General features: G+C 36.0%; 1 protein-coding gene across 2 annotated transcripts in view; it reads right to left on the bottom strand.

Moving 5' to 3' along the window:
- Positions 1–770: 770 nt before the first annotated feature.
- The window catches only part of LOC134855244 (zinc finger protein 260-like), a 400,784-nt gene continuing 386,630 nt past the window's right edge, over positions 771–14,924 (bottom strand). Inside the window, exons 2-5 of one of the 2 annotated variants that reach the window (XM_063871709.1) lie at positions 11,385–11,532; positions 5,458–5,612; positions 4,858–5,004; positions 771–2,158 (exon numbers count right to left, since the gene is read on the bottom strand). In XM_063871709.1, the coding sequence (XP_063727779.1) occupies positions 852–2,158; positions 4,858–5,004; positions 5,458–5,612; positions 11,385–11,521 (1,746 nt within the window). In that variant the 5' untranslated portion in view covers positions 11,522–11,532 and the 3' untranslated portion in view covers positions 771–851. Of the gene's footprint in view, positions 2,159–4,857; positions 5,005–5,457; positions 5,613–11,384; positions 11,533–14,924 lie in introns of those variants that run through there. The other variant, XM_063871710.1, reaches the window with a different exon arrangement.

The raw sequence follows: 14,924 nt of genomic DNA, 5'->3' as shown, positions 1-14,924 counted from the left end.
CACTTTAAGCTGATAGGCTTTTTAATTGGCTAAAAACGAATAGATAAGGAAAATATTTCATAATTTTTTTTATTTGGTGGTCAAAATACGGTCATTTACTATATCAATTATCAGTTTGATCTAATTTATTCAAAAAACTGTCCCAGTAGTTTTTGCGAATATTCCACGCAAACAAATCGACTGGAAACTGTTTTTTTTTCGGACAAATTGTTCGGTTCGAGTTTCAGTAATAACGTTCAACCATATTGCTTCTCTAGTTGAAATAATAGGTTCCTAATTCATAATTAGTTGCCTAAATGAGGCCCTTTTGAGAAAAATTTGTTAAAGTTTCATTTTTTATTTGTTTCGCCCGGTTAGTTTAAATCAGCAGTTTTTAAGCTAAATTTTTGACACTTCTGTACTTCCTTGAATCAGAATTTCCAAGAATCGAACATTTACTACTTATCTCTTCACTGCTGCAAACATTCGGTACGCTTCGAAAATTCGTGTGAAGCAATTTATGCCTTTAATCTAGTTTGTTTTTTCATCTACTCAGCGACAATTATGTTTGTTGCCGGTTAAGTATATTTCAAATTATTGGTGAAATTCCGCCAGGTTAAAGGTCGTACCCAGGAAAGTTCAAGCGGGCATACAGCTTTTGTGTTACCACTCCAATCTTGTGTCGTTGCTGCATAAATTGGTTTACAGTGAGAAAAAGAGCTTGACTATCTGCAAGAAATGTTACAATATTTTGGAAATTTCCTGTTTCTTCTAACTGGCTTAATTCAGAATTTCAGAGACAATCTAAATTAAATTTCTACACAACTTCAAATTGACAAACCAATATACTAACACTACATAAACGCCACACATTATCGCTTTTTTATTTCAATTTTATGCGGCAGCATTACGTGTTTTTCAAAATCAGCTATTAGATCAAACCTCTTTCCGCAAATTGCACAAGTCAGTTTACTTGATTCAAAATCTTCGCTGAATTCTTGATCTGATACACACGGCGATTCCAAATCAACTGTTTCGATCGCTTTGAAAGCTCGTTTCGTACTTGTATTTAGAATATTATTCGCCTCTGTTGGAAATTGTTCTATTAATTCTTTCTGAGAATTCACATTTTTCTCGTTCGGCGGTTCGATGTTGTTCTCAATGGCACGTATATTATCCGCATGTACCGATCTAATATGTTGCAGAACTAGAGTTTTCGTCGCATATCGCCCCAGACAGATAAGACACTGTTTGGTTTCTATGTCAACATAAATGGACAATTCTACATCTGATATTCGATTTGTTATAACATCTCCCGGAGTTTTCGATTTGTGAAGATGCGTTGCTTTTTCGCCATCGGAACCTTCGAGATCTTGTAGTAAATCGTTCACGTCTTGTTCAACTGAGTCCTCGACATTTGGTTTTCGATTTTCTCTTCCTTTTGCTAATTTTCTGCTATGTTTGAATCTATCAACTAGCGGTTTTTTCAGCGAGTTTTTTGCTACTGAAGCGCCAAGACCCATAGACTCATGCAAACCATGGACAAATTTCTGGTGCCTAGTTAATGTGCGTTCATTTGCATACCTTTTGTGACAATAGGAACACTCCAAAGCATACGGTTGTTTACCTTTGTTTATTTTATGCACTGATTTATGACGAACTAGACTGCCTCTGTTACTAAAGGTAGTTTCGCAGTCGTTGCATTTGAACCGATTTTTTCTTTTCCCCGAGAAATTCAAGGTCGAGACTAATGTATTAAGCTCATCTTGTTCCTCATTTACAGATTCGGCTCCAACTACAGTCGTCTTATCATTACTTTCTGCTCTTTGAACTAAAGCAGGACATTCAAGTTTTAAATGTTGGTCTTTCTCGTGCATTGAAGGGAAAAGTTCGGAACAGTTTGGACATTCGACTAGCTCTGCATAACCTCCATTGAAATGTAACCTTGACCCCGGGCTTAAATTTGACCTTTCACTCAAAGCAAACTGTTGCGGATCATCGACAACATTTACTAATTCATCGTCGTCAGGTAACTTTTGTTGCGTATAATCATTTTCTTGCAATTCAGTCGAAACGGCAAACGACTGGGAATTTGGTTGCTCTCTATTTGAAATTTGACTTCCTGTGTTTTCGCTGTTGCGTTTGTCTCTTCGAATCTTGTCGCGAAGATCACTACTCGCTGAAAACAAATCAAGGATGAACTTTTAACGATAGTAGCTTTATTATGCGAATAATTCCAAATTGTTGGCAATATGGGCAAATAGGAGACACTTAATAGACCGAAAAAATACAGTTAACAGCGTTGGAAAAATTACATTAGAGTCGGAGTCAACCGGACAAATTGTAACTTCTAGATATTAAAAAAAAAACAATATTCGAAAAAAAAAATTGAAAAAAAAAAATAATAATAATTTTTGGAAAAATATTATCTGAAACCTCTTTGAAAGTCAACAATTCCTTGCGATTGATTTTTTTGACAGGAATTAATCCAATTTGAGAAAACTATTCAGTAGATATACTTGTTGATAAAAAAAACGCTTCAAGTTTTACTCTCGGAAATGCCTAATTTCAACTATCATTTTGTTGGACAACTTTTACTTGAACTTTCATCAATATTTTTACATCGGCTGTAAGGACATGATCTCAACAACCCTTAAGGTATTATCAAAAATTGGATTCACGAAATAACTAGTTTATCCGGGTCTATCCGTTTTTTTGCTGAGAATGTTTCCAATCACATGAATGACTTCTTTTTCTGCTCATTCGACAAACCATTCACTGCGATTGAAAACTTATTGCGGATGTTGAAAACTTGCATTTTGAGAAATTGATAATCTGGCTAAGTGCTTGAACTCAACTATTTGTTTAAAATGATGGATGGATGCTGTTGAAAATGGGATCGCATGGCATGGGTTCTCGAATGACCAGAGTAAGAATTCCTTCATAAGATACGAAAAATTCTCAGAAGAAAAATTGAAGCATTTAGTTAAGAACGTTTACTCACGACCGATTTAATTTTTTGTTTAAGTTCTAGGTAAGTGTTAATAATGGCTATATAAGGAGAAGAGGAACTATTTCAGAGCATACGTTCAATCTCTTAAATATGTATTTCAGAGACTACGTTATTCAAATCACTTAACTCTAGTTCCCAGCAATTGCCTGGTTTGCTAGTGTAAGACGCATACTCTCGCAAGTGTACTTATCCGTTTGGTCGACTCAAGGAATTGAATGCCGTACGTCGTGATCGAAGTTACGTATGGCATTTATTTCTTCTTTCATGCTTTTGATAGGCAAGGGTTATTTTTCTTTCCGATTTTTTCTCATAACTTCTATATTAGCAACGCAAATTTAGTCTTTTTTCAAGTGACATTTATCACCTCTAGGTTGCGTTTCGAGGGTCTTAACTTCTAGTGTAAAAAAAATTAGGCGTAACCGCTTTCCCACAACCCGTTCTACCCATTAAAACCAAATCTCAGATTTGGCAGGGTAGTTTTCGAGAAAAATAATTAAGTTTAAGAAAAACTGTCAAAAATTGACATTTCCGAGATTCACTATTTTTTGTATTAAGCAAGGGAGCTTCTCACAACCCATTAAACCTATTGAAACTAAAATCTCAGATTTTAGAGTGTAGTTTTTGAGAAAAGTCAAAAAGTTTTCAAAAACGGTCAAAAATTTGACTTTTCCGAGGTTCATAACTTGTTGACTAAAAAGTTTAGGCGTAACCACTTAAGCAGCGCAGCTTCTCAAAAACTTTTCTACTTATTCGATCAACACCTAAGATATAGGAGGGTCGTTTTCGAGAAAAGTCAAAAAGATTTAACAAACAGTCAAAAAAACGAAAACTTGACTTTCCGGAAGGTCAAAACTTGTGTAAAAATTTAGGCTTAATCATTTATGCAGCGGCGCTTCCCACAAACCATTCTACTCAATGAAACCAAAAGCTCAAATTTGGGAGGGTTTTTTGAGAAAAGTCGAAAAGTTTCAAAGTTTCAAAAATTCAAAAAGTTTCTTTCCATTGAAACCAAAATCTCAGATTTGGAAGAGTAGTTTTCGAGAAAATGTAAGAAAAAAATCCAAAATCATGGGTCAAAAACTCCACCACACACTTCTTCGAAGGCTAGAGAAAGTGGGGTAAGGTAAAAAGAGATTAGGGGAGTATGCATACAGGGGAGGGGGCGGACTTTCCATTGTTACCACTTTTTGGAAAATCAGCAGAGTAGCTTTTGAGAGAAGCTAAATTTTTGAAAAAAAGTGAGAAATTTTTCCAAAGCGTCTCAAAAAATACCCGATCCTATACATTTTCATAATACCTGTTTTTTATCAAACAGAAACATTAATTGATAAGATTTATCAAAATTAATATGGTTCAATCACATCTTTTGCAAATTTTGGAGATTTTAAACTTCTAGAAGTTTTTGAGCTGTAAAAGATGCCCCTTTTGATATAACTTTTTTCTCAATTAACTCGGTAGTTTTAGCGTGATTTTTGATTAACTTGGAAAATCCAAAATGCCCCATTCTTGACGTAAAAATTTTGGTTCCGAAACTCATAAACTAAATTGCACCATATTAATTCTGGTTAAAACTGGTTGAGCAATTTCTATGTTTTACTATGTTTTACTCTTCATTTTTTGTCTAATTTTAACCCAATTCGAAAAAAAACGTGTTTGAAGTTTCCAATGGTTGCTCATTTTGGCCGGATAATTCAAATCCGGTTTGTACCTGCCAGTTTTGAGCAACTTTTCCAGGTGACCTTGAGTCATACTTTGTCTGAAAAATTAGCTTTTGCATGCAAAAATGGTGTGAAGAAGGTCATTTGCATTTTTTCTTTAATTTTTTCTGTTCCAAAAACGATCTGGTATCAAAAGTCTACGTTTACCTGAAGATGCAGACATCACAGTGTCGCCTCTAGAGTCTTGCGTGCTTTTCTGAATGCGCTCACTAAATGGGAACTGGGAACTGTAGCGAGACTGTGTCTGCGGAAAGTCAGCTGGTTCAGGTAAATCTTCAAGCAAAGGCTGGTTGTCTAAAAAAAATTGCATATCTGTTAATCATACAATAATATTACAAAAAAATGGTAATTAAAAAACAGACAAAATAATTTTGAAATAAAAACTTACTTTCCCTTCTCAATGATTCTTGTCACGAAAAAGGCTTATACCCACTCCAAATTGAGTCTTTACAGTTTCCATATTTGTAAAAAAAAATGACCTCAAACATTTCAATCAGTTATTTTCTTCGTCTATGTTTTAGTATGCTAAACTCTTTAGCTAAAATTCTGCGAAATTCTTTACTTGAAATTGCCTTTTTGAAGTCCGTTTCAGCAGAAATTAAAATGGCTAGCATAAAAAGAGTCAAATTCAAGTACTTCAATTCATAGAGAATGTAACGTGTGACCTTGAAAAGCTTAGAAGATAACATCCATCTTTTTCTTCGGTTCGTCTGTCTGATTAATGAAAAAACACTGATTTTCACTAACTTGTGACCGTGGAATGTGGGAGCTGCATGTGAGTTCCGGTAGGTGAGGTCGCATTCTGCCCAAAATTGACATCCTCGTCATCAATTTCCTCATCTCCGCACTGTTTTTTGTGCTCAAAGTAGACCTGCAGAGACCGGAAAAGGTTGAGGCACGAGCTAGAAAATGAAGTAAGCGTTAAGTGCCATTCGCATTTGTATCTGAGACTTGGTTTCAAAACTTCACTTTGGGCACTGAAACGGTATTTGGGTCCATACGAACAAAAACAGGGGAAGAATAAAAACTTTATTTGCCAGATGAAAATAAATTCGAAAGTACAAGGTGCATGTGATACTTTTTAAATTTGTTCAACAATAAAAATTTTTATGAAAAAAGCGCACCAGCTGGATAGGGCCATTCCAGCATTTTACTTAACATAAACATATAATATACACAGAGGCGAAGCTGCGCTTTGCAAACACTAGCGAGAACACGACCAAAAACAGCTCTATCAAATGATATAAGAAAAACAAACCTCGAATTAGAAAAAACTCGGGGCTTAGCAGAAACTCGAATTTTACCAAAAATCTGCAACCTAGCAAATTTGGCTCTCACGCACTAACCATTCAGCCACTGATGCTTAAATTCCCCAAAAACTAGCCAACAATAACGCAGCTACATATGCTAATAAATCTGTATTCGATGCAGCAAAAGTAGCACAAAATACAAAAAGATAAAACTTTGCATGCAATAAATTGCAAATCATAAAACCACATTATGTAGAAATTATGCATTTTAAAAAAATGCGAGATATTTTGTGAAAAAAATTCTGAAATCCGGATTTTAGTATTGTTATGTTATTTGAAACAAAAAAAAAACAGTTAACTTAAAACTATTCGAATGTCGAAGCATATGTTATCAATAAGCTGTAAAGGTCCATCAAATAAGCTGCCATGCCAATTCGGTGCAGCAAATAATGTTGATTTAAAGCGCAGCATTATTTGCTACTTAAATGCAACAAAATTTGCGACTTAGGTTGAAAAAAAAAGTGCGTGCCATAACACTTTGCTCCGCGAGTGTAATCACCAGATTCAATAGATCAAAAATATCGTTATCAGGGTTAAAAACTTTTCCCGGAAAGATTTCACAAATTTTCAATGAGCTAATGCAAGTCCCATCAGTTTCTTGAGAACTCAACTTGCTCTAGTACTTATGCCTCGAGTGACAATTGTGAATGAACACCCTTCAAGCGTTTATCGAGTTGCAATGAAATTTTACACACAGAGATGAAGCAGAGCTTCGCACCACTTTCGATAGAACACGAACATAAAAAAACACAAGTCCAAGAAGTATGGAGGTAGCTGTTTGGTATTTTTTTGAAATATGCTATACTGATCAGGGACGAAATGGGCAATTTAAAAAACAGGACTTTGCGCAACACCTAAGTGAGAAAATAAATAAGTTAAAGGGTGAAAACTGTTGTGAAAATTTTTGAGAAATAAAAATCTTCCCAAAAACTTACAAAAAATACAGAGTCGCCGCTTCCATAGGAAAAGTTCTCATAATCGGTTCTTCCAATCGAACGCTTCCATTCAGATTTGATAGGGTAGATTCTAAGAAAATCATGAAGTCTCTAACAAACGGTCAGTTCAATAACATGACTTTCCGAAATCCATAACTTTTACTGCAATTAAACAGGTCGTGAAGGCAGACAACATTCCCATAACCGGGTTTCTTGATTGAGCCCAAACACTTTCTCTAAAAATTGGCTGGGTACTCAAAAAGATTCCAAAAAACGGTCAATAAGCAAAAAATTGCTTCTTCCGCTTTGATTTTCGTAAAATTTTTCCCTTTAACTTCTGATAATTTTCATCATACTTAGCGTTTCCTTAAATTAATTTTTCGTTTTTATAAATTTTTGAATTGACATTTTCTTTCTTCCACGCCAAAACCTATTTCTGGACTAAAATCTTAATGTTAGCTCCCTGCTCCTGAATTCGGCTCTTTTTCCTTTTCCCCCCCACCTGCAAAATTTTACTAGTGAAGTTTTGTTCACTTTATCCGAATGTTACAAAAATTGGCATGCGAGCTAATTAGGCCATGACAAACATTTTTGGTCTTCATAATTAACCTTGTAAAACCCCTCGTTACACCGTAAAATTGACGCTTATGTGAGGTGGGGGGGAAAAGGAAAAAGAGCCCTGAATTCATTCCGCGTGTTAATCACTGGAATCTTCTCGTGTTGATCCCCGGAAAAACTTAATATCTTCGATGATAACTTAAACCAATTAAGTTAAAGCAATTAAGCAGTAGAAGAGTGAGCTGATCAGGGAGGAGGGGGTTGGTGAACTCCATGTTTTAAGATAGAGAATAGAGCATCCGGTCACCAAGCTTTGTTTAAAGATAGGGAATAGAATTCCTTTAAGATAGGAAATAGGTTTCCTAATGTATTGAGATAGGGAATGGTAATTTTTCAGTGTGATGGTAAGATGGTAAGTTGAGAAATTTTTCTCGCCGCCCGATCTTACCATGTTTTAAGATAGTGTATAGATTTCTCTATATAATAAAATTAGACCTTCATGTATTAAGATAAGTTTTGTCACGAAGTTTGAGATGATAAGATAATAGAATTCGAAAAAATTTTGGCATCTGAAAGTAATTTCGAAAAAACAAATGTATGTAATATTTTTTATATTAGTTCAATAATAAATATTTTATGAAAAAAGCGCACCAGCTGGATAGGGCCATTCCAGCATTATATTCAACATAAACATATAATATACACAGAGGCGAAGCTGCGCTTCGCAAACACTAGCGAGAACACGACCAAAAAACAGCTCTATCAAATGATATAAGGAAAACAAACCTCGAATTAGGAAAAACCTGGGGCTTAGCAGAAACTCGAATTAGCAAAAATCTGCAAGCTAGCAAATTTGGCTCTCACGCACTAACCATTCAGCCACTGATGCTTAAATTCCCCAAAAACCAGCCACCAATAACGCAGCTACATATGCTAATAAATCTGTATTCGATGCAGCAAAAGTAGCACAAAATACAAAGATAAAACTTTGCATGCAATAAATTGCAAAACATACAACATTATGTAGAAATTATGCATTTTAAAAAATTGCGAGATATGTTGTAAAAAAAATCCTGAAATCCGGATTTTAGTAGTGTTATGTTGTTTGAAACAAAAAAAAAACAGTTAACTTAAAACTATTCGAATGTCAAAGCAAATGTTATCAATAAGCTGTAAAGGTCCATCAAATAAGCTGCCATGCCGCAAATAATGCTGCTTATAAGTCGCAAATAATGTTGATTTAAAGCGCAGCAATGTTGCGACTTAAACGCAACAAAATTTGCGACTTAGGTTGAAAAAAAAAGTTCCTGCCATAACACTTTGCTCCGCGAGTGTAATCACCAGATTCAATAGATCAAAAATATCGTTATCAGGGTTAAAAACTTTTCCCGGAAAGATTTCACAAATTTTCAATGAGCTAATGCAAGTCCCATCAGTTTCTTGAGAACTCAACTTGCTCTAGTACTTATGCCTCGAGTGACAATTGTGAATGAACACCCTTCAAGCGTTTATCGAGTTGCAAGGAAATTTTACACACAGAGATGAAGCAGAGCTTCGAACCACTTTCGATAGAACACGAACATAAAAAAACACAAGTCGAAGAAGTATGGAGGTAGCTGTTTGGTATTTTTTTGAAATATGCTATACTGATTAGGGATGAAATGGGCAATTTAAAAAACAGGACTTTGCGCAACACCTAAGTGAGAACATAAATAAGTTAAAGGGTGAAAAATGTTGTGAAAAAAATGTTGTGAAAATTTTTGAGAACTAAAAATCTTCCCAAAAACTTAAAAAAAATACAGAGTCGCCGCTTCCATAGAAAAAGTTCTCATAATCGGTTCTTCCAATCGAACACTTCCATTCAGATTTGATAGGGTAGATTCTAAGAAAATCATGAAGTCTCTAACAAACGGTCAGTTCAATAATATGACTTTCCAAAATCCATAACTTTTTCTGCAATGAAACAGGTCGTGAAGGCAGACAACATTCCCATAACCGGGTTTCTTGATTGAGCCCAAACACTTTCTCTAAAAATTGGCTGGGTACTCAAAAAGATTCCAAAAACGGTCAATAAGCAAAAAATTAATTCTTCCGCATTGATTTTCGTAAAATTTTTCCCTTTAACTTCTGATAATTTTCATCATACTTAGCGTTTCCTTAAATTAATTTTTCGTTTTTATAAATTTTTGGATTGACATTTTCTTTCTTCCACGCCAAAACCTATTTCTGGACTAAAATCTTAATGTTAGCTCCCTGCTCCTGAATTCATTCCGCGTGTTAATCACTGCAATCTTCTCGTGTTGATCCCCGGAAAAACTTAATATCTTCGGTTATAACTTAAACCAATTAAGTTAAAGCAATTGAGCAGTAGAAGAGTGAGCTGATCAGGGAGGAGGGGGTTGGTGACCCCCATGTTTTAAGATAGAGAATAGAGCATCCGGTCACCAACCTTTGTTTAAAGATAGGGAATAGAAATCCTCTGTTTTAAGATAGGAAATAGGTTTCCTAATGTATTGAGATAGGGAATGGTTATGTTTCAGTGTGATGGTAAGATGTTAAGTTCAGAAATTTTTCTCGGCGCCCGAGCTTACCATGTTTTAAGATAGTGTATAGATTTCTCTATATAACAAAATTAGACCTTCATGTATTAAGATAAGTTTTGCCACGAAGTTTGAGATGATAAGATAATAAAATTCGAAAAAAATTTGGCATCTGAAAGTAATTTCGAAAGTACAAATGTATGTAATATTTTTTATATTAGTTCAATAATAAATATTTTATGAAAAAAGCGCACCAGCTGGATAGGGCCATTCCAGCATTTTACTTAACATAAACATATAATATACACAGAGACAAAGCTGCGCTTCGCAAACACTTGCGAGAGCACGACCAAAAAACAGCTCTATCAAATGATATAAGGAAAACAAACCTCGAATTAGGAAAAACTCGGGGCTTAGCAGAAACTCGAATTAGCAAAAATCTGCAACCTAGCAAATTTGGCTCTCACGCACTAACCATTCAGCCACTGATTCTTAAATTCCCCAAAAACTAGCCACCAATAACGCAGCTACATATGCTAATAAATCTGTATTCGATGCAGCAAAAGTAGCACAAAATACAAAAGATAAAACTTTGCATGCAATAAATTGCAAATCATAAAACCACATTATGTAGAAATTATGCATTTTAAAAAATTGCGAGATATATTGAGATAGAAAATTTCTGAAATCCAGATTTTAGTATTGTTATGTTGTGTGAAATAAAAAAAAACTTAACTTTAAACTATTCGAATGTCAAAGCATATGATTTCAATTAGCTGTAAAGGTGCAATACATAAGCTGTCATGCCAATTCGGTGCAGCAAATAATGTTGATTTAAAGCGCAACAATAATTGCGACTTAAACGCAATAATATTTGCCACTTAGGTTGCAGAAAAAAAAAGAAAGTTCGTACCATAACACTTTGCTTCGCAAGTGTAATCGCCAGATTTAATAGATCAAAAAAATCGTTATCAGGGTTAAAAAAATTTCCCGGAAAGATTTCACAAATTTTTCAATGAGCTTCTACAAGTCCCATCAGTTTCTAGAGAACTCAACTTGCTCTAGTACGCATGCCTCGAGTGACAATTGAGAAGGAACACCCTTCAACCGTACATCGAGTTGCCATGAAAACTGTGTTCCAAGAAAAACCAGTGTAAAAATTTCGTCTTTGGCCTGATTGTAGGTTTCATGCGAGTATGAAGATCTCAATTCAATGGTGGAATGATACATTACTTCAGCGATTAGTTACTAGTTGGCAGACCTAAATTTACATCCCCGTCTAAAATTTTACGTAGTTTCCAATTTATGGTACGAGCAAATTTGATTCTCACTTGCATTGGACAATGAATGTGCAATCTTCGCTGAGCTGCTTTTGAGTCAAAATATCATCACAATCCATCGCGGTCAACAAATCTTTCATAGTAATAACATCATCAAGCCAGTCTTCCTGCTTAAGGACTACTTCCATTATCACCACCTGAAATAAACTTGACACATTTTTCTGATGGCAAAACATCACTTTATTCAATATGACATCTTTAGCTGAAAGAAATGTTACACACAGAGACGAAGCAGAGCTTCGCACCACTTTCGATAGAACACTAACATAAAAAAAACATATGTCGAAAAAGTCTGGAGGTAGCTGTTTGATATTTTTGAAAAATGCTACACTGATAAGGGATGAAAAGGGCAGTTTAAAAAACTAGACTTTGCGCAACACCTAAGTGAGGAAATAAATTAGTTAAAGGGTGAAAAATGTTGTGACAATTTTTGAGAAATAAAATTCTTCCCGAAGACTTACAAAAAATACTGAGGCGCCGCTTCCATAGGAAAAGTTCTCATAATCGGTTCCTTCAATTGAACCCTTCATTTCAGATTGGATAGGGTAGTTTCTAAGAAACTCATAAAGTCTCTAACAAACGTTCAAAAGTTCAATAACATGACTTTCCGATATCCATAACTTTTTATGCAATGAAAAGGTCCGAAAGCAGACATTCCCAAAAACGGGTTTCTCGATTGAGCCCGAACACTTAACCTAAAAATTGGCAGGGTAGTCAAAAAACTTCCAAAAAACGGTCGAAGCAAACAATTGCTTCTTCCGCGAATAAAAAATTTGTTTAAAAATATGTGGGCGAGGCCGCTTGTACTCAGCCGGTCGGTCATATTTGGAAATTTGACCTCGAGCTGAACGTTTAAACTTAACTTTGGTGAGAAAAGTAATTTTTTCAAATTTTCAAATTGAGACCATTATGCTCAAGTTTCTCGAGACAACTGAAAATACGAGAAAAAGCAATCAGAAGAGTCGAGTGATAATCGCGGGAAAGTTGCTGAAAAATACTGGAGTAAAATTGCTATTCGCACATGATGGGGTAAAATAGCTATTCACCAGAAGATTCACACAATCTGCTAATTCGATTTAACGCAAAAACTCGACGAATGGATAGAGCAGTTTTTGAGAAAAGTCAGGTAGGAATTAAAAATGTAAAAAACAGATTTTCTCGCACCTTTGCGCATCATCAGGTGTCTGACATCCGACCAGAATGCCGTCGAATTTAGTTACGACAAGATGCATTTTATTCAGAAGGAATTGACCGAACGATAAGTCAATTATGGCGATTAGCGAGGTTATCTGAAAGAAAAACTGCATTGTTTTGAAATCGATTACTTATTTTTAAAAGTTCGTTTCAAAATCAACACACCTGACAACTTTAGAACTTCACGAAACCTGAAAAAAAAATCGACGTTAGGAACGTAAAGAACGAACAATCAATATTGGAAAACAGATGCTTTCCTGTGCCATTCTGTCAGACTGGCCAGCGCAACCTTCCGGACGAAGCACGAATCAGAGAGAAAAGGCCTTAACGCGGAGAAGTGCTTGAAAGGAGGGTCGAACGAAAGATCGTGAAACTTTCTTTTTTCAAAATTTCGATCGTCAAGTTGATATTTCTCAGAAATACGAAAAACGGCCATTTTGACCAGAAACGCTGAGAAAAAAAGAACAACAGCAAATCTAGTGAAAAACAGTCACACGAGAACGATAGAAAAACGGAGCCTCTTATCGTGGCAATCACGCACAATAAGACCATTCGGTGGTGGAAAGGACGCTTCGGTGGTGGAAAGCAGTACCCTCCCGTGCCACGAATTTGGAGTGATAACAACGTTATCTCGAGGAGAACACGGAAGCGGAGGCTTGGTCCCCCAGAGACTGTTATATGGTGAAAGACTATAGAAAACTAACTTTTTGGGTACTCTGATGCCATAGAACTCTGAATTGACACCGGTATTATTTGGTATTTTAAAATATGAGCAGCTAGGAAGAGGAAAGGGTCAATCCATCTATGGATTTAATATAGAACTGTCACCACAAACATATTAAAATAGGGTATTCGAGCCGTGTTTTCAATAGCAATCACGTAGTCTGAGGATCCGAGACTCAGCTATGTGGTTGTGCTCGCATGTAAACGAAAGCTGATCAAAAGTCGTTTGACTGCTGGCCTAAAAACAGTAACTTTTAACTTGGCCCTAAACAGACCAGAAAATCAACTGGCAAGGTCGAGACGGTGAAAAACGAGTAAAATTAGGGTAATTGACGCCTGCCAGTCGTTAATAGGTACTTTTTCTACTCTCCGTCGCTGTGTAGTTTTTGGGCGAATGTTACATAGACGTTTTCATAGCGCTCCTGGGTGGCCTGTTAAAGGCATGAGACCATCATGATCAGCAAACGTTTCAGCGATGAACCCTCTGCTCCGGGCGTAAGCCCGAGCTAGAGGCCTTAATGACCTTTATTGTTCTAGGGGGAAGGTGCGTACCCTCCGCCTAGTACTATTTAGCTTTTTAACTTAGTTAACAACGAAAATTCCGGGGGCCAGAGCGTTAGGTGGGAAGTCATGAGCCCGCTTGTCCCAAGGTCCCGGGATCAAAACCATTTAAAGAGAAAACGTAAAACCAAACAAAATTAGTGTATAACCAAGAAAAAGCCAAAAGAAAAATTTACTTGAAAACAAAAAAGTACAAAAAACAGTAAAAAATCCAAAAAAGACCAAAAACAGTAAAAAAAAACATGAAGTGACAGTTAATATGTTGTTTCCGGACGAGATGCGATTTGACCTTCCTATTTGTTGTTGTTTCAGATTGATTTATATCATTTCCGATAGAAAGATTGTGTGTTTTGTTGAAGGGTTGGGTACCCTCCCTTGAATGTAATTTGAGCGTTTAAGCACGTTACGGTGACCGGAGGGTAGAGTGGCAAGCTGACCGACGTGTTCCACACTCAACAGGGACATCAGGGACAACGTCCACAACGACTGTTGGGTATCGTTGAAACAATTTTAGTATCGTTCGGGAACTATTTCATTAAAACTTAAGTGGTGGGGGGCACGATTGGCGCGGTCCGATTGTACCCTCCGTCGATCACAAATCTCCGCGTTAAGGGTCTTAATTCGGGTATTTTGGTGCAAAGGAGGGTATAGTAACATTCATTAACGACTATTAATTGGTTATTATCCTTATTATATATTACCTATCTCCTATTTAGACCCAAGAAGCACCCAAATTTTGTCGAAAATTACCGATTTTCGACCAAACTATAGAACCCCAAAATTTTTGGATATCCGAGCTTTTCCGAACAGCAAAAAGCTTTTACATAGAGAGTAGCTACGTATTTCGATCCCCCTGACTAAAGAAACCGCGTGAGAAAAGACTCAGTAGAAGTTGGAAAAAACGAAAAATGTTCGATCAAAATTTCGATAATTTTCTGAATTTTGTCAATCTGTTTTGGGGATCGAGTTTTTGAGTTTTTAGAGTTAGAGCAATAATTTTTTTGTCTTGGGAGCGTGCTAGCATAGCGTGCTCGGCTGCCAGAAAAATTCTTG

This window comes from Symsagittifera roscoffensis, chromosome 10, assembly GCF_963678635.1.
Source record: "Symsagittifera roscoffensis chromosome 10, txSymRosc1.1, whole genome shotgun sequence".
NCBI lineage: Eukaryota > Metazoa > Xenacoelomorpha > Acoela > Convolutidae > Symsagittifera > Symsagittifera roscoffensis.
The sequence above is the reverse complement of the archived record's forward strand: the minus strand, read 5'-3'. Positions and strand labels throughout refer to the sequence as shown.